Here is a 23,603-nt window from a genome sequence, read left to right on the forward strand (position 1 = left end):
TGGCAAAATCCAGGAATCTTAGTACAAACAGTTAAAACCTCCTGCCCCCTTTTTTGTCCCTTTAGTTATATGGCGTAGATATATGGCTTTTCCAAGCGCCCTGCCCCCAACATAAGCAGTACCAACCAATGTAAAAGAGACCAGAGAATATATATTTTTCTTAACACGTAGTTAAGCTTTGGACTTTGTGGCTGGAGGATGTGGTAGAAACAGTTAATGTAGTTGGGTTTTAAAAAAGATTTGGACAAATTCCTGGAAGAAAAGTCCATAAACCATTATTAAGGTAAAAAACAGTTAATATAGCCAGGTTTAAAAAAAGGTTTTGGGCATATTTCTGGAGGAGAAGTCCAGAAACCATTATGAAGGTAAAACAAGTTAATGCAGCTGGGTTTAACGAAGGTTTGGACAAATTCCTGGAGGAAAAGTCCAGAAACCATTATGAAGGTAAAACAAGTTAATGCAGCTGGGTTTAACAAACGATTGGACATATTCCTTGAGGGAAACTCCATAAGCCGTTATTACAGTAGACCTGTGGAAAATTATTACATATCTATGGGATCAGTAGCAGAGAATCTTGCTATTTTAGGATTCTGTGACCTAGACTGCCCACTGTTGGAAACAGGATACCGCGCTAGATGGAGCTTTGGTCTGACCCGGTATGGTAATACTTGTGTTCTTTTGTAATATTAATGAAGAAAGTCAGGTGGCCATCTTCTTTTCTTGTTCTTCTATGATGCACTGAAGTTGCCTTGAGCCCATCACACAGAATGGCCAGAGGCAAATTTGAACGCTGAGCCAGAGAGAAAAAGAAACCACAGGAGGCACCAAATAATACATGTGGGGTGGAAATAATACAGGTGGAAAAGACGATCCTCTTCCACACCTGTAAAAGACTTTTCCCATTGAAGCAGAATGTTTTGGTGTCTCAACAAGGGAAGGGGATGGAGGTTACTGGTGATGTGGAGCTATTCTGTTCAATACCTGCTCCAATTTCAGAAGCCAGAAAGGCACTAAAGGGGCGAAATTCTAGATGGCCAGGCTGCAGGGTTAGGAGCTGATGCTGCAGACAAATCTCTGCAGTCAAGGTTAACCCTGTTTTAGAACGGGAGGAAGGGAGTAGGAGACTACAGAGGAGCAAGAGGAGAAAGGGAAGGCACCCAGTTCATGTTTACTAAAGGCTTAGAGTGCACTATCGGACATTAATGTGTGTTTTAATGAAAGTGGCCCTCAACCTAAACAGTAAGTACAGAGGGGGGGGGGGGGGGGGACACCTAGGGATGGAAGGAAGAGACAGTAACCAAAAGCAAGCTTCTTAAAAAAACAGGGAAGCAGCAGAACTAGAGGATATGAACTGATGTTGCAGGATGGTAGACTTAGGAATAACATGCAACAGAGAGGGGCAAAGTACACAGTACAGATAGTCTACAAAAAAGCACAAAGAGCTCTCAAGAATGGAACAGTACACTTTATTAATGACCCGACATGGCCTTGTTTGGCATAAAGTAACGCCTGCCTCAGGGGTCAATCAGCGAAACCTGGACCACTGGTGCAGTACCGTCAACCATGGTGGATCTCTGGAATGTCCCTACATTATTGGGAATCCTCTGGATTCATCCTGGGTTTTAGTCTATGATACTTCTTGCATCCAACAAAGTGAACTCTCGTCCTCAAAAGCTCAGGCCTCAATAAATTGGATCTATAACCTACAACCTTAAAACCTTGAATTGACATTTGATTGACTTGACCAATATGGAACAAGTGTCGGCATTTAGGGATGACCTTGGGAGGGGAGGGGAAGAGAAGATGCCAGAGTCTTGGTGTGGGGAAGAGACAACCCAACCTCACCCATTTAGAAACATAGCCACTCTCCTGAGTGTTTCTGGAATGTTCTTTGCTGGACATTTAGGAATGGTGAAGGGCCAACTGAACATCATCCATTTGGAGACATGGCCACTTTCTGAGTAGATCTTGAATGTTCTTAGCTGGACATTCCGGAACGGTGGAGAATGGACAACCCAACCTCACCCACCTGGAGACATGGCCACTCTCTGAATAGATCTCGAATGTTCTTAGCTGGACATTCGAGAATGATGGAGAAGGGGTGACCCAACCTCACCCTCTTGGAAACATGGCTACTCTCTGAGTGGCTTTAGAATATTCTTAGCTGGATGTTCGGAAATGGTGGAGAAGAGACAACCCAACCTCACCTGCTTTAAACTGGCCACTCTGAGTAGGTTTTGAATGTTCTTAGCTTGACGTTCAGGAACGGTGAAGGAGCAACCCGACCTCACCCGCCTGGAGACATGGTCACTCTCTGAGTAGATCTTCAATGTTCTTAGCTGGATATTCGAGAATGCTGGAGAAGGGGTAACCCAACCTCACCAGCTTGAAACAGGCCACTCTGAGTAGATCTTGAATGTTCTTAGCTGGATATTCGGTAGCGGTACAGAAAGGAAGTTATGCCTCTCTAAAAGAAGTTGGATTTGTTCTTTTCCTGTCTTGAAGTGTTGATCCTGGAAGTATAGTGCCCTGGTAGAGCCCCTCCCCCCATCCTGCCTCACAGATGTGCAGAGAACCTTGATTTTGCGCTTGGTCTCACGGAAACATCTGAGTCAGAAGCCTGAATGCTGACACCTACGTCATCATCACAGATCTAAAAATCGCATATGCCAAGGATAATGTATCCCGTGATTTCTCAATGTGTCAGGATGTGCAGGAAAAGAGAGAAGAAAATTTATCCATGCAATATGTGTGTCATACATGGTTTTCTTTTTAGATCCCTTGAAGGTTAATATCTAAACTGCTTCACAGGGGTGTCATTCCTTCTGGATTTATTCATTACTGAGCAAAGATAACACCTGAGAAAACCATCCAAGGCACCTGCCTACACAGCACAGAAGGGAGAAGGGTTTGTGAGAACAGAGAAGGGAAGGAAGAGAGAAATAAGGGGAAGGAAGGAGAGAGAGATGGAAAGTGTGACATGGAGAGGGAGAAGAAAGAGAAGGAGATGGAGAACACATGGATAACATAGGAAGACTCTCACCAAACATAGAATAAGAGACCACAAATTAGAAACAGAAATGTGCAGACACAAACTGAGCTGGAAACCCTGAGATGTCAAAGTCTGTCTGCAGTGCAAGAGCAGAGAAAGAAGCAGAAATGCATTTCCTCCTGCACTGAATACAATTCAAAAAGAGACACATTTCCCCGAAGAGAAAAGAAAACCATAGATTATGGGACCACAAACTAGAAACAGCAATGTGCAGACAGGAACCCCTTCTAGTTAGCTACTAATTAATTCGTGTATCTCATTAGAACGGTAACACATACATGTATTAGGACCAGTCTGTACATACACTGTACATACATGCATTATTATTATTATTTATTGCACTTGTATCCCACATTTTCCCACCTATTTGCAGGCTCAATGTGGCTTACAAAGACCTGTTATGGCGTCACCATACCAGGTTAAATAATACAATTGGTGTTATAAAGAAGTTAGTGAAGATAGGAGGATTTGTTCAAGCAGTTGTAGGAAGATACATTCTGAGTCAAGTTGGATAGGTGTTGAGTTATAGTTAGTTAGGGGTTCTAACTACATATAGACAGAATCTGTGTTGACTAGGTGGGATGTGGACATTCAGTGGCTCCTCCTAACCATATAGTTAGTACCAGAATGGGTCAGGCACTAGCAGTACTCAGAGCCGGTGCCAGATAATGATCTGAGCACGTAGAACCACAAAACCTTGCCAGGAGAGTTATCCAGGTCCGTCAGTGAATATCAGGCAGACCCAGATCACTTCTGGCAGCTGGTTAGTATCTGGAGGTAGGTTTTCACGGAGAGGGTGGTGGATGCTTGGAAGATCCTTCTGCGGGAGGTGGTATATAAGTACATAAGTATTGCCATACTGGGACAGCCAGCATCCTGTTTCCAACGGTGGCCAATCCAGGTCACAAATACCCGGCAAGATCCCCAAAAAGTACAAAACTGTCTATCCTGCCTATCCTAGAAATAGTGGATTTTCCCCAAGTCCAATTTAATAATGGCCTATGGACTTTTCCTTTAGGAAGCCGGCCAAACCTTTTTTAAACTCCGCCAAGCTAACCACCTTTACCACATTCTCTGGCATTGAATTCCTGAGTTTAATTCAACGAGTGAAGAAACATTTTCTCTGATTCGTTTTAAATGTACTACATTGTAGCTTCATCGCATGCCCCCTAGTCTTAGTATTTTTGGAAAGCGTAAACAGACACTTCATGTCTACCCGTTCAACTCCACTCATTATTTTATAGACCTCTATCATATCTCCCCTCAGCCGCCTTTTCTCCAAGCTGAAGAGCTCCAGCGACTTTAGCCTTTCCTCATAGGAAGGTGGAGATGAAGAACGTTAATGGAATTCAAAAATGTGTGGGATAAACACAAAGGGATCCTGTACGGAAAGAATAGACCCAAAGAAACGTTACGGTGATCAGATGGCATGGCAACACCAGTAATTGGGAAAGAAGGTCAGTGCCAGGCAGACTTCTATGGTCTGTGCCCTGAAATTGGCAAGGACAGATCAAGATGAAGTTTTCACATTTAGGATCGCATCAAAATTACCCGTTTCCATATCATCAAGCTGATCAATCCATAGACTGGTGGGTTGTGTCCATCTACCAGCAGGTGGAGATAGAGAGCAAACTTTTGCCTCCCTATATGTGGTCATGTGCTGCCGGAAACTCCTCAGTATGTTCTCTATCTCAGCAGGTGGTGGTCACACACAGCAGCAGCTCTGGCTAGGCCTCCAAGCCTAATTTTTAGGTTTTGTTGAGTGCCTGGGGTTGAGGGCTCTTTTGAGCAAGTGCAAACCTGGTGGTGCCAGGTCCCTCCTTTTCTCCCCCCTCCCGCTGGCTCCGTTAAAAAAAAAAAAAAAAATTTTTGAACGTCCTTAAAGGCGTTTATTTCGACGTTTATTTAAGCGTCTATTGCAGCTACTCACTGGGACACCAGGTCGTTACAACTCGGAGCGGACAGCAGGTAATTTTTACCTTTTTATAGCGGGCAGGGGGTTCCCCGATTCTTCTCCTCGTGGCATATGGCGTCGGAGGGCGAGGGCGCAAAGGGTCGCTCCCCGGGTCGCTTGAGCACTTCTAGAGGGGATGCGGGGGTCTTCAAGCCTGATTCGCCCTTGTTGGGTGACAGTTTCGTGACCGATGAATGTCCCGGTCCTTCCTCCGGCGTGGCGGTTTTTCCCGCCATAAACGCCCATCCCCCGCTCCTCGCCTCCGCCATCTTGGCCGGCCACGCGGCTCGGACGGCTTCTTCTTGGGCCGCCCTTGAGGTTGGAGACATTAATGCCATGAACGCCCTTAATTTGGGCGACGGCACAGAAGCGGCTAAAGTTAAGAGCCGTTCTTCCCGCGCGGCTCCTTCGCGGAGTTTCGCGCCGGACGCCATTTTGGATGCGCAGCATGTCTCTCCCCCGCTATTGCGAGCGCCGGTTGAGGGTGCGTCTAGGGCTGTTGCCCAGACTGCGGAAGTGCACAGTCTGGGGGGTTTCTCCCCGAGTTTGTTTTGCTGCTGCATCAGGCCTTCCTCATGCACAACGCTGCCCCTGCTCCCTCGTCTGGTAAAGAGGTTGAGGTTCCCAGAGGTAAACGCCCTCGGGTTGATTCCCAGGCCTTGGAGGAATTTGTCTCCTCCGATGTAGATGAGGGCAGCGTGTCTGAGGTCTCCCAACGGTCCTTTGCGGATTCCTTGGAGGAGACGGATCCCCGCTCGGATGGAGCGGATGACCCCTCTGCAGCGCGGCTTTTTAGCCCAGAGGATTTGCCCAACCTGTTGTTACAGGCCATGGACACTTTGAAGATTTCCTCTCCGGAGGACGTCTCTCCCTCAGCCCCTGTTGGCTCTGCCATTATGCTGGGGACGAAGCGCCCGCCTAGAACCTTCCATGTGCATGATGCCATGCACACCTTAATTTCGGCTCAATGGGATGTCCCAGAAGCGAGCCTTAAAGTGGCTAGGGCTATGTCCCGCCTCTATCCTTTGGCTGTGAGTGAACGTGAGGCCTATCTGTGGCCTACCGTGGATTCTTTAATCACTGCGGTGACTAAGAAAACGGCGTTGCCGGTGGAAGGTGGCACGGCCCTAAAGGACGCCCAAGACAGAAGATTGGAGGCGGCCTTAAGGTCGTCCTTTGAGGCGGCTGCTTTAAGTTTGCAGGCCTCAGTTTGCGGCTCCTATGTGGCTAGGGCGTGCCTGACTATGGTGCAGCGGGCTTCCCCCTCGGATCATTCCTTGAGGGCTGATTGGCCGGCCCTGGAATCGGGCTTAGCCTATTTGGCAGACTTGCTGTATGATGTCTTGAGGGCCTCAGCGAAAGGCATGGCTCAGACAATCTCTGCGCGGCGGTGGCTTTGGCTGAAACATTGGTCTGCTGACCACGCCTCTAAATCCCGCCTGGCTAGGTTGCCTTTTAAAGGCAAGCTGCTCTTTGGGGTCGAGCTGGACAAAATCGTGACCGATCTCGGCACGTCTAAGGGCAAGAAATTACCAGAGGTCAGGGCTCGGGCTAGTACTCGTCCCGGTACCTCCAGAGGACGGTTGCAGGAAGCCCGTCGGTACCGCCCGGGCAAGTCGGGCTCTGCCCCCTCTTCCTTCAAGAGGAATTTCTCCCCCAAGCAGCATTCCTTTCGCAGAGACCGCCGTCCCGGAGGTGCTCCCTCCGGTCCTCCCCCAGGGTCTCGTACCCAATGACGGGGTCTTGGTCCACGCCCCAGTGCAGATTGGAGGACGGCTGTCCTCGTTTCTGGGCGAGTGGACCACAATAACTTCAGACGCGTGGGTGCTGGAAGTCATCAGAGACGGCTACAAACTAGAGTTCTGCCGACCCTTAAAAGACGGGTTTGTACTCTCTCCCTGCAAGTCTCCGGTCAAAGCTGTGGCAGTGCAGCAGACCTTGGACAATCTGATCCGCCTGGGCGCGGTCGTTCCGGTGCCAGAAAGTCAGCTTGGCAAGGGACGTTACTCCATTTACTTTGTGGTACCAAAGAAAGGAGGTTCTGTCCGGCCTATCCTCGACCTCAAAGGGGTCAATCGGGCCTTGAAAGTGCGGCACTTTCGCATGGAGACTCTCCGCTCTGTTATAGCGGCAGTGAAGGCAGGAGAGTTCCTGGCATCCTTGGACATCAAGGAAGCGTACCTGCATATTCCCATCTGGCCTCCTCATCAACGCTTTCTGCGTTTTGCAGTCCTGGGACGACACTTCCAGTTCAGAGCCCTCCCTTTCGGGTTGGCTACTGCTCCGCGGACCTTTTCCAAAGTAATGGTGGTCATCGCGGCCTTCCTACGAAAGGAAGGGGTACAAGTCCATCCTTATCTGGACGACTGGTTGATCCGAGCCCCCTCTTATGCAGAGTGCGGCAAAGCTGTGGACCGGGTAGTTGCTCTTTTGAGCTCCCTGGGATGGATCATCAACTGGGAGAAGAGCCAGCTGCGCCCGACTCGGTCCCTGGAGTACCTGGGAGTTCGATTCGACACCCAAGTGGGCAGAGTGTTCCTGCCAGACAATCGGATTGTCAAACTTCAGGCTCAGGTGGACCAGTTCCTAGTAGCCTCTCCCCTTCGGGCTTGGGACTATGTGCAGCTGTTGGGCTCTATGACGGCCACGATGGAAGTTGTGCCCTGGGCCAGGGCTCATATGAGACCGCTTCAACACTCTTTGCTGCAGCGCTGGACTCCGATGTCGGAGGATTATGCTGTGCGCCTTCCCTTGGACCCAGCAGTGCGCAAGGCGCTGAGCGGGTGGATGCAGACAGACAAGTTGTCTGCGGGAATGCCTCTGGTGACCCCAGAGTGGATTGTCGTCACGACGGACGCCTCGTTGTCGGGCTGGGGAGCCCACTGCTTGGGAAGGACAGCGCAGGGGCTCTGGTCTCCTGCAGAGGCAAAGTGGTCTATCAACCTCCTGGAACTCAGAGCCATTCGGTTGGCGCTTTTGGAGTTCATCCCGGTACTGGTGTTGAAGCCTGTACGGGTCCTGTCGGACAATGCCACGGCTGTGGCCTATGTCAACCGCCAGGGAGGTACCAAGAGCGCCCCTCTAGCCAAGGAGGCTATGAATCTTTGCCAGTGGGCGGAAGTGAACCTGGAGCAGCTTTCAGCTGCCCACATTGCCGGAGTCATGAATGTCAAGGCGGACTTTCTCAGTCGCCATACCTTGGAGCCCGGAGAGTGGCAGCTGTCTGCTCAGGCGTTCTTGGACATCACGAAGCGCTGGGGCCAGCCGAGCCTAGATCTGATGGCGTCATCGGCCAATTGCCAAGTGCCGCGCTTTTTCAGCAGAGGACGGGACCCTCGATCCCTGGGAGTAGATGCTCTTCTCCAACAGTGGCCGACACAAGAGCTTCTCTATGTGTTCCCGCCCTGGCCCATGTTGGGCAGGGTGCTAGACCGGGTGGCAAAGCATCCCGGCAGGGTAATCCTGGTGGATCCGGATTGGCCCAGGCGTCCCTGGTTTGCGGACTTGATCAGGCTCTCAGTCGACGATCCTCTGCGGCTGTCAGTGGAGCAGGGCCTGTTACATCAGGGTCCCGTGGTGATGGAGGATCCCTCCCCCTTTGGTCTTACGGCCTGGCTATTGAGCGGCAGCGTCTGAGGAAGAAGGGCTTCTCAGACAAGGTCATCGCCACTATGCTGAGAGCGAGGAAGTGCTCTACTTCTACTGCTTACGCCAGGGTTTGGCGTATCTTTGCAGCGTGGTGTGAAGCAGGCTCACTTTCTCCCTTCACTGCTCCAATTTCTTCAGTGTTGGCGTTCCTGCAAGAAGGTCTGGAGAAAGGCCTGTCGCTCAGTTCCCTTAAAGTCCAGGTAGCGGCTCTGGCTTGCTTCAGGGGCCGCCTGAAGGGTGCTTCCCTGGCTTCGCAGCCAGATGTGGTGCGCTTTCTCAAGGGAGTTAATCACCTGCGCCCTCCTCTGCACTCAGTGGTGCCTGCGTGGAATCTCAACCTGGTACTAAGAGCATTGCAGAAGCCGCCTTTTGAACCCTTGTCGAGGGCATCTCTGAAAGACCTGACGTTGAAAGCAGTCTTTTTGGTGGCTATCACTTCAGCCAGAAGAGTTTCCGAGCTCCAGGCGCTCTCATGTCGAGAGCCTTTTCTGCAGTTCACTGAGGCAGGAGTGACTATTCGCACAGTGCCTTCCTTCCTGCCCAAGATTGTTTCTCGCTTCCATGTGAATCAGCAGCTCTGTCTCCCTTCCTTTCGTAGGGAGGACTACCCAGAGGAGTACTCTGCTCTTAAATATCTGGATGTGAGACGAGTCATCATCAGATACTTGGAAGTGACCAATGATTTCCGGAAATCGGATCATCTGTTTGTCCTGTTTGCAGGTCCTCGTAAGGGTCTGCAGGCTGCTAAGCCTACAGTGGCAAGATGGGTCAAGGAAGCCATTGCAGCGGCTTATGTGGCCGCGGGGAAGGTGCCGCCTATCCAGCTGAAGGCTCACTCCACGAGAGCTCAGGCGGCCTCGATGGCAGAGGCCGGATCCGTCTCCTTGGAAGAGATATGCAAGGCGGCAACTTGGGCTTCGGCTCATACATTCTCCAAGCATTACCGTTTGACTGTGGCTGCACGGGCGGAGGCCCGGTTTGGAGCTTCAGTGTTGAGGTCAGGGATTTCAATGTCCCGCCCTGGGTGAGTACTGCTTCGGTACATCCCACCAGTCTATGGATTGATCAGCTTGATGATATGGAAGGTAAAATTATGTATAATCATACCTGATAATTTTCTTTCCATTAATCATAGCTGATCAATCCATAGCCCCTCCCAGATATCTGTACTGTTTTTATTCTGGTTGCATTTCAGGTTCAAGTTTAGTCTTCAGTTACTTCAGAAAAACTTCGTGTTCAAGTTTTTTCACTTGGATTCTTCAAGAGTTAAGACGAGTTTGTGTTACAGTGAGCTGCTGCATTCCTCTCCCCTCCGTTTTACGGGGCTGGATTGAGACTTAAAATTCTGCCGGCACTCCCTCCCGCTTCGTGCGGCTGTAGGGCAGCTTTGTACCCCTCCCGCTTCGGCGGTGTTAGGGTCAGTCAGCTCCTCCCGCGGTTGCGGTTGCAGGATAAGCCAGATCCCCCCGCATCGGCGGGTGTGGTGTCCCTCCCCCGCTCCGCGGGGATGAGCTGGACGGATTCCCCTCCCCCACTTGTGTGGGGATGAGCTGGGTTAATTCCCCTCCCCCGTTTCGGCGGTGGTGAGCTGGGCAGAGTGTCCCTTCGTGGGTGTAATTCTCTAAGTGCTGAGTCCTGCGGATGGAGCTTTGATATCGACATACTGAGGAGTTTCCGGCAGCACATGACCACATATAGGGAGGCAAAAGTTTGCTCTCTATCTCCACCTGCTGGTAGATGGACACAACCCACCAGTCTATGGATTGATCAGCTATGATTAATGGAAAGAAAATTATCAGGTATGATTATACATAATTTTACCATCTTCTCCAATGTCAACTAATGCTACAATACTAACCCAAGTCTTAAGTGTTAAACTTCGCCCTGTTCTCTGTTTCACTGCTTATTGTTATGCTGCTATATTGTATAATGTTTATTGTTATAATGTTTAATGTTACCATGTAAGCTGCATTGAACCAAACATGTTTGGGATAACGCGGGGTACAAAAAATAAATAAATGAAAAACCCCCCAAAATGAAATCATACCTTATGCTATGAATTTATCTTGTTGGGCAGACTGGATGGACCGTACAGGTCTTTACCTGCCCCTTATGTTACTATGTAATAATTCAGCCAACGGCGATTGCCGCTTGGATGAATTTTACTTTTGGTATGTATAGAGTATAAAGGAGACCTGCCTTTTCCTCAGGGCAGGGATCAGTGTATAAAGGAGACCTGCCTTTTCCTCAGGGCAAGGATTAGTGTATAAAGGAGACCTGCCTTTTCCTCAGGGCTGGAATCAGTGGATAAAGGAGACCTGCCTCTTCCTTACAGCTGGAATCAGTGTATAATGGATACCTGCCATTTCCTCAGGGCTGGGATTGGTGTATAAAGGAGATGTCTTCTCAATGTATGGAAGAAATATTTTTAAATGCTTTTAGAATACAACCCCTCCCCCCCCCCCCCCCCCCCCCCCCCCACACACACGCACTTCTCTGCCCCCTCTCCTTTCACTTTGCTTTCTGAGACTTTCTGTACGAGCAGGTGAAAAGTTAGATCCTGAATCTGAATCCCTGTGAGGGCATCATGTTTTTTGGGAGGGTGGGGGGAGAGTGTAAAAAACTCAGCTTTTGATTGCAAAGTGGTGCAGTTATTGTCTTCATTTTCTTAGTTCCTGCGGCTGGCAGCATAATTGGAGAAACATTCACCCCCCCCCCAGCCTCCCTGCACGCACACACTCCTCTTTGTCAGCAAAACGCAGGGTTATTATATGTGGGGGAGGTTTTTCCAGGCTCAGCAGTGTGAGGAACACAAAGGAAACTTGATGGAAATTGGACTGCCACCGCTTCCCTCTTCCTGCCTCCCCCCTCTTCCTCTCCCCAAATCACCGGCACAGCTGTGTGCCCGCCACCATGAACAGACGTGCCGTGCTGGGTCAGACCGATGGTCCATGGAGCCCAACATTCTCTCTCTGACTATGGTAACACAAGTAGGCCCCCTTTGTACACCGAACCCAGCCCTTAGGAGACAGGTCTCCTTTATACATTGACTCCAGACCTGAGGTAGAGGCAGGTCTCCTTTATACACTGATCCCAGCCCTGAGGAAGAGGTAGGTCTCCTTTATACACTGATCCCAGCACTGAGGAAGAGGTAGGTCTCCTTTATACAGCGATCCCAGCCCTGAGGAAGAGACAGGTCTCCTTTATACACCAATCCCTGCTTTGAGGAAGAGGCAGGTCTCCTTTAGACACCGATCCCAGCCCTGAGGAAGAGGCAGGTCTCCTTTATACACTGATCCCAGCTCTGAGGAAGGGTCAGGTCTCCTTTGTACACTGATCCCAGCCCTGAGGAAGAGGCAGGTCTCCTTTATACACTGATCCCATCCCTGAGGAAGAGGCAAGTCTCCTTTATACACTGATCCCAGCTCTGAGGAAGGGTCAGGTCTCCTTTATACACTGATCCCATCCCTGAGGAAGAGGTTAGTCTCCTTTATACACTGATTCCAGCCCTGAGGAAGGGGCAGGTCTCCTTTATACACTGATCCCAGCCCTGAGCAAGAGAGGTCTCCTTTATACACTGATCCCAGCCCCGAGGAAGAGGCAGGTCTTCTTTATACACTGATCCCAGCCCTGAGGAAGAGGCTGTTGTCCTTTATACACTAATTCCAGCCCTGAGGAAGGGCAGGTCTCCTTTATACACTGATTCCAGCCCTGAGGAAGAGGCAGGTCTCCTTTATACACTGATCCCATCCCTGAGAAAGAGGCAGGTCTCCTTTATACACTGATCCCAGCTCTGAGGAAGGGTCAGGTCTCCTTTGTACACTGATCCCAGCCCTGAGGAAGAGGCAGGTCTCCTTTATACACTGATCCCAGCTCTGAGGAAGGGTCAGGTCTCCTTTGTACACTGATCCCAGCCCTGAGGAAGAGGCAGGTCTCCTTTATACACTGATCCCATCCCTTAGGAAGAGGCAGGTCTCCTTTATACACTGATCCCAGCTCTGAGGAAGGGTCAGGTCTCCTTTGTACACTGATCCCAGCCCTGAGGAAGAGGCAAGTCTCCTTTATACACTAATCCCAGCTCTGAGGAAGGGTCAGGTCTCCTTTATACACTGATCCCATCCCTGAGGAAGAGGTAGGTCTCCTTTATACACTGATCCCATCCCTGAGAAAGAGGCAGGTCTCCTTTATACACTGATCCCATCCCTTTAAGAAGAGGCAGGTCTCCTTTATACACTGATCCCATCCCTTAGGAAGAGGCAGGCCTCTATACACTGATCCCAGATCTGAGGAAGGGGCAGGTCTCCTTTATACACTGATCCCATCCCTGAGGAACAGGTAGGTCTCCTTTATACTCTGATCCCTGCCCTGAAGAGGCAGGTCTCCTTTATCCACTGATCTTGGGCACGGTATATTGAATACACTTAGTTGCTCACCTGGCGCTTAACACTACGAGCATCCATTTACAACAAGGGAAACGTGGCGTAAAAGCCATGTGCAGATCTAGGTGCAGAGGGGCATATTCTATAACAGTGCACGTAAACTTTGGAATGCCTAGAAAATACCCTTTGCCCCTCCCATAACCACATCCCTCTTTGACTGCGTGCATTAGAATTTAGGTACAGAGTGTTACAGAATATGCTTAAAGAGCTGTGCTGTGGTGTAATTATTGGCAAATAGTACTCATTGCTCGTTAAGATCCGTTATCAACACTGATTAGCTTGATAAGCCAATTAAGTTACGCATGTTAGCCAATGATTGATAGATAAGGGCAGTACAGTAATGAATTGGCTGAATGTATTGGGAGGCTTTTCCTTCTAAGTAAAAAAAGCTGCATTTTATAACTCTTAAGATTTGGGCCTGTAATTGATGGGTCACAGGTCAAATGGGTCCTGGACCATTGCTTGGTCTGCTCCCTCTTAGAGTCTTTGTTATTTAAAGGGCTGGAGGCAAAAAATGGATCCCTTAATATCCTGGTGCAAGAAGTTAAAAAATCAGCAGCCAAAATTTGTTTTAACCTTAGTCACTTTTCTCTTAGGAATTACAGCCGGGCCAGGAGAAAGAAGGGGGCAGGGGAGAAATAAGTGCTTTCTGTTAATCTATAGAGGTGGGGGTTAATCTTGTTTGGGTCCTGCACCCCTTTAACTGATCAGTGAAACTCTGGCACCCCCCTTCCTAAACAATGACTCCAGTAGTGACTACTGAAATTACAGTAGTGCACAGTTAGACTGCCAAGGACTGTCCTAATAACCATGGCGTAGCCAGAGCTACTACTTTGGGTGGGCCCTTCTCCCCCCCCCCCTTACCTCAGCATTTCCTCTGCCCTTCCCAATCCCCTGCTCCTAATGGCCAGCATCTGCCCCTCTCTGATTGATCCCATGCTTCCCTGGTGTACCTTGGAGGCATCCTGGCAACCCCAGAAATTCATCTTCGCTGCATCAGCCCCTGCAGGGGTCCCTCTGCCACTAGTGAGGTGACAGAAAGTGATGTCAGGGAGGGCAAGATGCGGCAGAGGGAAGCTTGTAGGGGCTGGCACATGCAGCGAAGATGAATTGCTGTGCAGTTTATGGGCGAGAGGAAGTTACTTGCGCAGAGCTGCCAAGTCACCCAGTTCCTGGCTGGAGATTACAATCATGGATTTCTGACCACCCATCTCGGTGCATTATTGGACTTACAGCACTGATTTCAATGGGCAGAATGAGGCACTACAAATCCACACTGCTTGGGATATGAGCCCAAAAAACCAGACCTGGATAACTTGGCATTTCCGCTTGTGACCACCTGGAAGAGCTCTCTTATTAGAAGATGCTGTGAGTTTAATTACCTTGATTAACACAGTAAATGCTGCCTTAGTCCAGCCAGTCTGCTCACAAGGCAGAATGAAATCCACATCCTGCTCTGTTTTTGCCATGCTAGGCCACACAAGTCTGCCTGGTACTAATCTTACTTCCCAACTTTTGAAGTAACTGTCTAAGCATGGCTCCTGCCCATCATAATACCTCAAAAGCCAAGAGGTCATTTCTCTGTCCATCCATCTTCTGTCTCTAAAGCAGGGGTTCTCACAATCACCCAGTCAAGATATCAGGATACCCAGAATGAATATGCATGAGAGAGATTTACATACAATGCAGCAAACTTATCTCATGCATATTTATTGTGGATAACCTGAAAACCTGACTGACTGGGTGTGCCCTGGGGACTGAAGTGAGAACCCCTGAAATAAAGGGATCTTCTGTGGTCATCCCAAGCAGTTTTGAGGTCCATCACTCCACCATTTCCACCAGGAAATTATTCATAGAATGAAAGATATAAGCAGGGCTTTTTTTGAGGGGGTACTTGGAGGTACTGAGTACCGGCACCTTTTCCATTGTCTGCTAAAATTGGCCCATGGACCCCAAGTTTTAATGAAAGAGCTCAGGCTCTACACACCAATTCTGCCTTGTCATTGATTCTGTGGTTGCAGGGGGCTTGGCTATTGTGGGGTGGGTCCCTCAGCGATCACCCCACCCCTGAAGGTTGGCCTAGCATTTGAGTACGGGCACCTTTTTTTGCTAGAATAAATGCACTGGATATAAGGGAGAGAAAAACCCAGCACCAGCCTTGTTTGTTGACTAGGGCCAATGGATTGGGTTACTACCATGTAATACAGCGTTAGGAGCGTTCAACCCCTGTTTGAAGTTGACTGTGGGAATAAAGAGAAAGGGTTGTGGGACTGATTTACTGTCTTTCTGAGTGTACAAATTGGTTTATGTATTATATGCAGGTACTTTCTCTGTCTCTAGTAGGCTCACAATCTACATGTTTTTGTAGCTGGGGCATTTGAGGGTTGAGTGACTTGCCCTGGGTCACAAGGAGCAGGGGTACAAGAGTTTCTAGCTTTACAGAGGAGCTGTGGGTTTCAATCCTTCTTGTCTGTGTTTATTTTAGGCTGATCAGAGGCTTATTCTTCATTTGCTCTCTGCTGATTTATACAGATCACTTGTGACTTCAAGTCCTCTCTTTCAAAGGATGCCTGTGCTAGAGGAGAACTATAAGGGAGAGGATCAGAGGGTGGTGGGTGTTACTAGTTACTCAGGAGAAAGGGTAATGCAGTGGGCTCCAAATCCCCAGGTGGGCTTCATCTTTGCCTTTGTTTTACAGCCAAATCAGGGAAGATTTAAGAGCAGAAAAACGACTTTCCTGGTTGTTGTTGTTGTTGTCTCAGTGGAACATGATGCTGCAGTGTAACCAGGGATTATGGTTTTGAATTGTTTAATTGATGGAATAGATTTATTTATTTTAAAACCACATCAGGGAATTGGAGGCATAAAGGGAAGAAAAGGTTAATCTGTGACTGTTACCTGAGGTATAAGGTGTTGGACATTCAACCAACACTTTGTCAAATAGTGGTGACTAGTGGGAAATGCACCTGTTTTTGGAAAAATCAACTGAAATGAGAGGTATAAGGTGTGGGAAATTCAACTAACCCACTGTCAAGTTAGTGATGGTCCAGTGGGATATACACTTGCTTTTAGAGCAAAAGGTTGTGAGTTCAAATCCTTTCAGTAAATAAATGTCTTTGTATATATATTTGGAAAAATCAACTGAAATGAGAGGTATAAGGTGTCAAAAAATCAACCAACACTCTGTCAAGTAAGACATGCAATTGCCTTTAGAAGAAAGGGTTGTGAGTTCAAGTGCTTTCATTGAATAAATGTCTTTATTTATTTGAAAAATCAAAATAAATGAGAGGTATAATATGTTGGAAATTCAACAAACATCTTGTCATGTTAGTGGTGGTCTAGTGAGACATGCTCCAGTTTTTGGAACAAAAGGTTGTGAGTTCAAGTCCTTTCATTAAATATATGTCTTTATTTGGAAAAATCGAAATAAATGAGAGTTATAAGGTGTTGGAAATTCAACTAACCTATTGTCAAGTTAGTGGTGGTCTAGTGGATCCTGGTTGTGTTTTTGGAACAAAGGGTAGTGAGTTCAAATCCTTTAAGTGGTTTTTATTTAGTTCAAAACTCAAAATAAAATGAGAGGTATAAGGTGTTGGAAATTCAACCAGTCCATTGTCAAGTTAGTGGTGGTCCAATGGGATTTGCACCTGTTTTTGGAACAAAGGGGTGTGAGTTCAAATCCTTTCAGTGAAAAATGTCTGTAAAATCAAATCAGGGAAAGTGAGGCATAAGGTGATCCAATAGTAGAGGTCACAGGTTCAAATCTTCTGCGTGACTAGACAGTTGAATTTTAAATCTAAATGAAGGAACGAAAGGTATGGGGGGGGGAAGAAACCAAGTGGTGGCTTTGCAGCTAAAGGGCTATGATTTCTTTATTAGAGGTCAAGGGTTCAAATCCCCTGTCTGACCAGTTATTTGAATTTTAAAGCCAAATCAAGGAATGAAAGGGATATGGGGAAGAAACCAAGAACATCTAGGTAGTGACTCAGTAGCTAAAGGGCTATGATCCAATACAGAAGGTCAGGGGTTCTAGCCTAGCTAAGCCAGAGCTAGGTGGGACCAGGGCAGAGAAGGCCTAGCTCAGCCAGGGCTAGGTGAGACTAGAGCCAAGAAGTGGCCAAAAATACTGTGATCCAGTACAGAAGGTCACAGATTGTAACTTGGCCTCAGCTAGGTAGGACCAAACTGGAGAAATCACCAAAAGGGCTGTCATCCAAAACAGAAAAGGCCATGGGTCTAACCTACCCACAGGACATGATGGTGGCTGGTTAGAGTACCCCCCCCAGCAAAGTAAAGTGCCTTTTTCCATAATCATTTTCTTTTTCCCAAGACCCCCCAAGAGTAGTTGTAGTGTTTGCTCTTCTCCCCCCCATGAAAGTAATGACAGAGATAGGGCTCAAAAAGCTTTCAAATGAATATGACACATGCCTAATGAGCAAGACTTGGCACCTCACTTAGGCTTGCTGCAGGCTGTGCTGCAGCTGTCCCAGGGACATCGCTGATGAAAGCCACAATGTACAAAACTTCAGGCAGTTTCCTCATTCACGCTTAGCGCACCAGAAGAGTGATGTTGAACTTCAACATTGGTGCTCTAGCAAGTGAGTTGCTAGAGAGGTGGCTGGTGGAAGAAACAAGCTTGTTACCAATGTGGTGGGCACTCATTGTGTGTTTTATGGAGAGTTTTCCTACTCAAAACATCAAGGTGCACATCAGCATAAGACCACCCTAGTTTCAAACTTCGAATGATCTAGAAAGAGGTGCTACTGTTGAGGGCGGCCATTTTAAATCTAGCATTGCCGTTGTGATGCCATGTCACCATATGCCTTGCTCTTTGCTGGCTCAATATGTCTGCTCCCAGCAGAGCAGCAAGGAACCCTCTGCAAAAGGTAAGACAGCTACAGAATCCCTTGTCTCTTCAACTGATTTTGGCCACATTGTGGAATATCATCATTCAGCATTTTGAATATGAGGATTCTCCTTCAATAAGGTTACAAACTGGACCCCTGCCATCAGGGACCAAAATGCACAGCCCATGATTTAGGCCTCAGGGAGGTCTGTCAGGTAACCCTACATCTTCCAGAAGATAAAATGCTAGGGGATTTTTGTCCTGGATATTTTCATTTAAGACCCCACCCCCATTTTATTAGGTGGGGAACACAGGGACAGAGCAGAGCGGTTGTATATGGGTAGTTATGGTAATGTGAGAAGCCCCCAGAAGATAGGAACAGCTGGTTACAGTTTAAAATCAATCACTTACAGAAACAGGGAAGGGCTGAATTTCTTTGTCTTCTAATGGGGAACAACCCAACCAACTTCACTTATGATGATCAGAAACTCACTGTTAGGAAAGGTCTAGAAGCGATATAACCCACAGACAAAATGTTGGTGAGTTTTCAACCAATCTACCACAGCTGGGGTTGACGGAAGGAATATTGCATTGCACCATTAAGACAGTTCATTGCACATAAAGGGAAGGTGAGCCACTAGCTAAGGTCTTCCCAAACCGGTCCTGAAGACCCCACAGCAACTCACGGTATCCACAATGAATACACATGAAGTTTATTGATGTCTAAAGTTTAACAGGCCGTAGGTTGAGAGGACAGCTTTGGGAAGTCCTGATAACTGAAGGCTACTTCAGCATAATATTCTCTGCCATCCATCCAGGATGGCAAGGCATTTGTAGCCATGCATTGCAAGGTAGGGAATGGAAGCACGCAATTGTAGGGTAGAGAAGGAAGAGGGAAGGGGAAGATGAAGTCTTTTCCCCAAGAGTGACCAAATCCAGTTCAAAGTGGTTCTTCCCACTAGATTTGCATCCAAAACCATTCTAGGCCAACAGAGAAATCCGGTTCCAACAAGAGTCTATGCCTGACATGCATCAGTCCTTCAGTTCCAGTTCCTCATCACTGAGAGAGCGAATGCACCACTTCCCATTCTCACTGTGTTTGGTGATATCTGTTGGTTTCCATAACTCATTTTCCTCAGTACAAGAGCGAAGAACCGTAATGAACTTCTTGAGTCCAGCAGGAAGGGATCTTTTAACAACTCTGCCTTCCCTCTTCCCTTCTTTAGAACTATCACATATGGAGCATTCTTGGAGAACGCAGCTCAGACAAGGCGATGCATCACTTAGGAAGCAATTGCTCAAAAGGGATGGACCAGTGCTGGCCAAGGTAGGTAGATGGAGGTACAGAAAGAACGCCTATCATTTGCTGCCTGTGCTGTAGGAGCACTGGAATGTGGAGACGGGAGGAGAGGGGGTGGCGATGGTTAGTGGTCATCACACGACAGAGACAGGAACAGGGCTGTGGGGAACAGAGTGCAGGCCAGGGTACTGGAACTCTGGATTGACGCAAGTGAAGCCTCGGAATTCGCTCTGGTCGATGCTGGCCAGCACCAGTTGGTCCGGCGGGGTCAGGGCCGGGGCCACCCCCGTGAAGAACTTGTCAAAATTTTCCCCACTCTTTCCACACTGAAAAATAAAGAAACACACAGAAGTCAGAATTGGAGCTAACCTCACAACCTTGAGGCCTTTCCCTACTGTGAGAGACACACAACTTGTGTGTTCATGCAGTTGGACAACTCTAAATCTGAGAATTTCATACAATCAACCATATCTTTACATGGGGTCTGGAATGAATTCATGACCTACATTGACTAGACAAGCAAAGAGACATTGTGAAGACAAACAGGCCTCCTCACAGCTGCCCAGGGATTGCAGCCTTTTCCTTGAACAAAACAGCAGATGTTTCAACTGTAAGATTCCTAGGTGATATGTTTCATAGCTAGACAAAGTGACACACAAGTGAGAACTCACTCAAAGGTAAGGGGATAGACAATAAATCTATACTTTGCACATTAAGGCCTTCTTGTGCAGGCCAAGAATCCTGTGCTTTATGGGAAGGGCAAAGCAGCCAAGTTTAAATGGTCTGAGAAGATGGTGACATGAGTGGACAAACATGGACAAAGGAAACAAGGTTGTGATCTTGTTGCTCCTGTACTCCAACATCAACATCTTACCTTACCTTTAAGAAAGGCTTGAAAGAACTTTTGTTGTAGCAGTCTTACCCTGGTCCTGCTTAACTCCCTGCTAGAATTGTATATTACTGATCTCTCTTTCCTATCTTTTGTCCAAATGTTTTGTTATTCTGATTTATGTATGTTCTTTTGTACACTTGTGCACTAAGAATAAAATTGTGAGGACAACTTGATAAAATTAGGGGGAAAGTGTATTTACGCACAGCCCTTCTACTTCTTATGCTTCTACACGTGATCTTTAATTTTATGCCATTCTGGGGGGCATTTTAAAACCGGCCTCACATGTAAAAACAGCATGTTCAAGTGTAGATGAGAGGGATGTAGAAATCTCAGTTTTAAAAAGTTGCCTTTTACGCACGAAGATGCCAAGGACAAGAGCTTTCAAGGGGGCCTCAAATTGGTACGTGTATTTCCCGTTTTAGAAAAAAAATACCTTGGTGGATTTTGCACCTGCTCCAAGGCCTGTGCAGTGCCAGCTACCTGCTTGTTGCACCTGGGATCTCCGTCAGTGATTCAGATGGCAACTGCACTGTGGCATCCAACACATCTCAAAAATTCAGGTAAAACAGTTCTTTCACTAATATCCGGTACATACATATCTTAAGTACCATGTTATAAGATCAGAATCTACACATGTATGTGCTGAGTAATACTGCTCTCGTTTTGAACATGTTGGTTTCTAAAATGGCTGCTCCCGCTTCTCCTTATGCGTATTTTACAAAAGGCTCAGTGGAGCTGTTTGTAAAATACTGGCAGAACCATGAATGTTCAATGTTAACTCAGCTTCCTATGGAAAATGTTTTGGTTTTTTGTACGGCTGCTTCACTTCAAGGTGTGTCAAAGGATTATGAGTAGCTATTGCCGAATATCAGTCCTCAAGCCTGATGGATACACAGCCACTTGAAGTTTCCCATGTCTTTCATGGGCTCGAGTTACCCCCACTGGACCTGAAGTATATTACCAACACACCCACCACCAGCTTATATATTTGTATATAAATATATATATATAGTGTTCCCACCTCCCTCCCCTCCTCATTAGGTTTCAGCATTAATTATAGTCTTTTGTTTTAAGTTTATTTTACAGAGACTGTTACTTAGGCCTGCTAATCTTTCTCCTTGTTTCTCATTTTTAGTACAATTGTTTTCATGTTATTTTTATCTGTAGCAAACAGTGGTGACCATCAATGAAGAGACGAAACAGTTAAGACAAGCATTAAAAGATGATCTTTAATAATAAAAATAAGAGGAGTACATAAGTATATAAGTATTGCCATACTGGGACAGACCAAAGGTCCATCAAGCCCAGTATCCTGTTTTCAACAGTGGCCAATCCAGGTCACAAATACCTAGCAAGATCTCAAAAAAGTACAAAACATTTTATGCTGCTTATCCCAGAAATAAGCAGTGGAGTTTCCCAAAATCCATTTTAATAATGGTCTATGGACTTTTCCTTTAGGAAGCCGTCCAAACCTTTTTGGAACCCCGCTAAGCTAACCGCCTTTACCACATTTTTTGGCAATGAATTCCAGAGTTTAATTACGTGTTGAGTGAAGAAAATTTTTCTACGATTTGTTTTAAATTTACTACTTTGTAGCTTCATCGAATGCCCCCTAGTCCTAGTATTTTTGGAAAGCGTAAACAGGCGCTTCACGTCTACCCTTTCCACTCCACTCATTATTTTATAAACCTCTATCATATCTCCCCTCAGGAGTTGAGTTCTGTTTGTTTTCTCGGGAGATTTGAAAATGGACTATCGTGTAAATTGAATTGACCAACTGTTGATGTATGGATATATGACACAAAATTTACAGACTCCTGATGCAGGCAACATTAACTGAAAGACAGCCGTGTTGGATCTTGTGCATTATTATTATTATTAAATATAATCTTTTAATGCTTCTTTTGACTGGTTCACCTCTTCATTGATGGTCACTACTGTTTGTTTTGCCTTTGGTATTTCTGTGGAGACCTTATGCTTGTCGTTTCTACATATTTTTATCTGTAAGCCACCTAGAATTTACTGTGATAGGCGGTATGTTAAATTAATAAACTGTAAGCTGTACTAAACAAGTACGGGAACTCACCGGGCGAGGTTTGAATGGGGGCTGGATCTCCAGATGTTCCAGACGGTCCCAGTCAATCCAGCGGAAGAAGGCGTGCTCTCGGATATCTCGCTCACCATCACAGCCCGAGCCCAGGCGCTTCAGTGGGTGTTTAGTGAGGAGCTGGAAGAGAGGCATAAAAGCTCATTGAGCGATGCTGAGACCCAAATGGAGGAGACTTGTCAGTGCTAAACTATCAAACTGGAGATGGCAAGGAGTAAGAATGGAAGTCATGTATCCTATCGGTGAGAGAGGTCATTTGGAGGGACCTAGCTGAAAGGAAAGGTGGAGCCGTAAGAGGAATAGCAGTAGAGATGAGATGTGGATGGAAAGGGGGAGAGAGAAGAAGAACCATGATTGACGGTTCCCTGATGGGAGCCAGGTGGAGGAGACCATTTGGGATAAGCCTTGGTTGGAAGGAAAGGTGGAGCCATAGGAGGAATGAGAGTAGTCAAGATGAGACATGATGGAAAGAGGGGAAGAGAAGAATGACCATGCTTGATGGTTCCCTGATGGGAGCCAGGTGGAGGAGACCATTTGGGATAAGCCTTGGTTGGAAGGAAAGGTGGAGCCATAGGAGGAAGGAGAGCAGTCAAGATGAGACATGATGGAAATGGGAAGAGAGAAGAATGACCATGCTTGATGGATCCCTGATGAGAGCCAGCTGAGAAGGAAGGAGACAAGCTAGTGCCTTCTGAGATATTGTCAAGCATAGTGAAAGCTGCCCTGCCATCAGGCCCTACGCTACAGGACTGTAAGGTACAACTGCCCCACTACCCACCCACCCATCCCCAGAGACCAAACATTACCCCTTTACAGATTGAGACCGCCTCCCGGGAGAGAGATTTGGGGTAAGTCACCGTCTGCTCCATGATGGACTGGAAGAGTTCATCTTCGTCTTCGCCATCAAACGGGGGCTATGTCCGGCAGCATTCCCCCCAAAAAGAAGACAAAATATAATAATAGCAGGTAACCTCTTCCTGAAACCTCACACATCAATCACATAAGTCCCCACACTCCCCAACCCCTAGGTCCTGAGAGACAGAGTTTCTCCATCTCTGTTTAATGACTAGGGAAAACCCCTACAGAGAGAAGGAGGATTCTGGATGTTGGGGACCATCCTCTTTTTATCTGGTGATTTGATAAAATCGTAGTGCTAACCCATTTTAGGGGAGGGTCTGTAGGCAGTTTCCTAGCCGAGGCAAGTATCACTTACCTGCCCTGCCAGCATTTCATAGAGCAAGACCCCAAAGGACCACCAGTCCACCGACTTCCCGTATGCTTGGTAGGCAATAATCTGCAATGGACAACCAAACCATGTCACCAGAAAGATGGCTCTCTCCCTCCCTAATGAGACAGCCACCCCTT

At 47.3% G+C, this 23,603-nt stretch overlaps 2 protein-coding genes across 2 annotated transcripts in view; both read right to left on the reverse strand.

Annotated features, from left to right (window-relative positions):
* Positions 1-23,603, reverse strand: part of LOC115466521 (sulfotransferase family cytosolic 2B member 1-like) — a 1,032,539-nt gene that overhangs the window by 652,300 nt on the left and 356,636 nt on the right. The gene's annotated exons all lie outside the window — the stretch shown is intronic.
* The window catches only part of PRKCG (protein kinase C gamma), a 44,677-nt gene continuing 37,029 nt past the window's right edge, over positions 15,956-23,603 (reverse strand). The window contains exons 15-18 of the mRNA XM_030197829.1: positions 23,452-23,532; positions 23,045-23,152; positions 22,218-22,358; positions 15,956-19,565 (exon numbers count right to left, since the gene is read on the reverse strand). Of these exons, the coding sequence (XP_030053689.1) occupies positions 19,374-19,565; positions 22,218-22,358; positions 23,045-23,152; positions 23,452-23,532 (522 nt within the window). The 3' untranslated portion in view covers positions 15,956-19,373. The remainder of the gene's footprint in view (positions 19,566-22,217; positions 22,359-23,044; positions 23,153-23,451; positions 23,533-23,603) is intronic.

This window comes from Microcaecilia unicolor, chromosome 3, assembly GCF_901765095.1.
Source record: "Microcaecilia unicolor chromosome 3, aMicUni1.1, whole genome shotgun sequence".
Taxonomy (NCBI): Eukaryota; Metazoa; Chordata; class Amphibia; order Gymnophiona; family Siphonopidae; genus Microcaecilia; species Microcaecilia unicolor.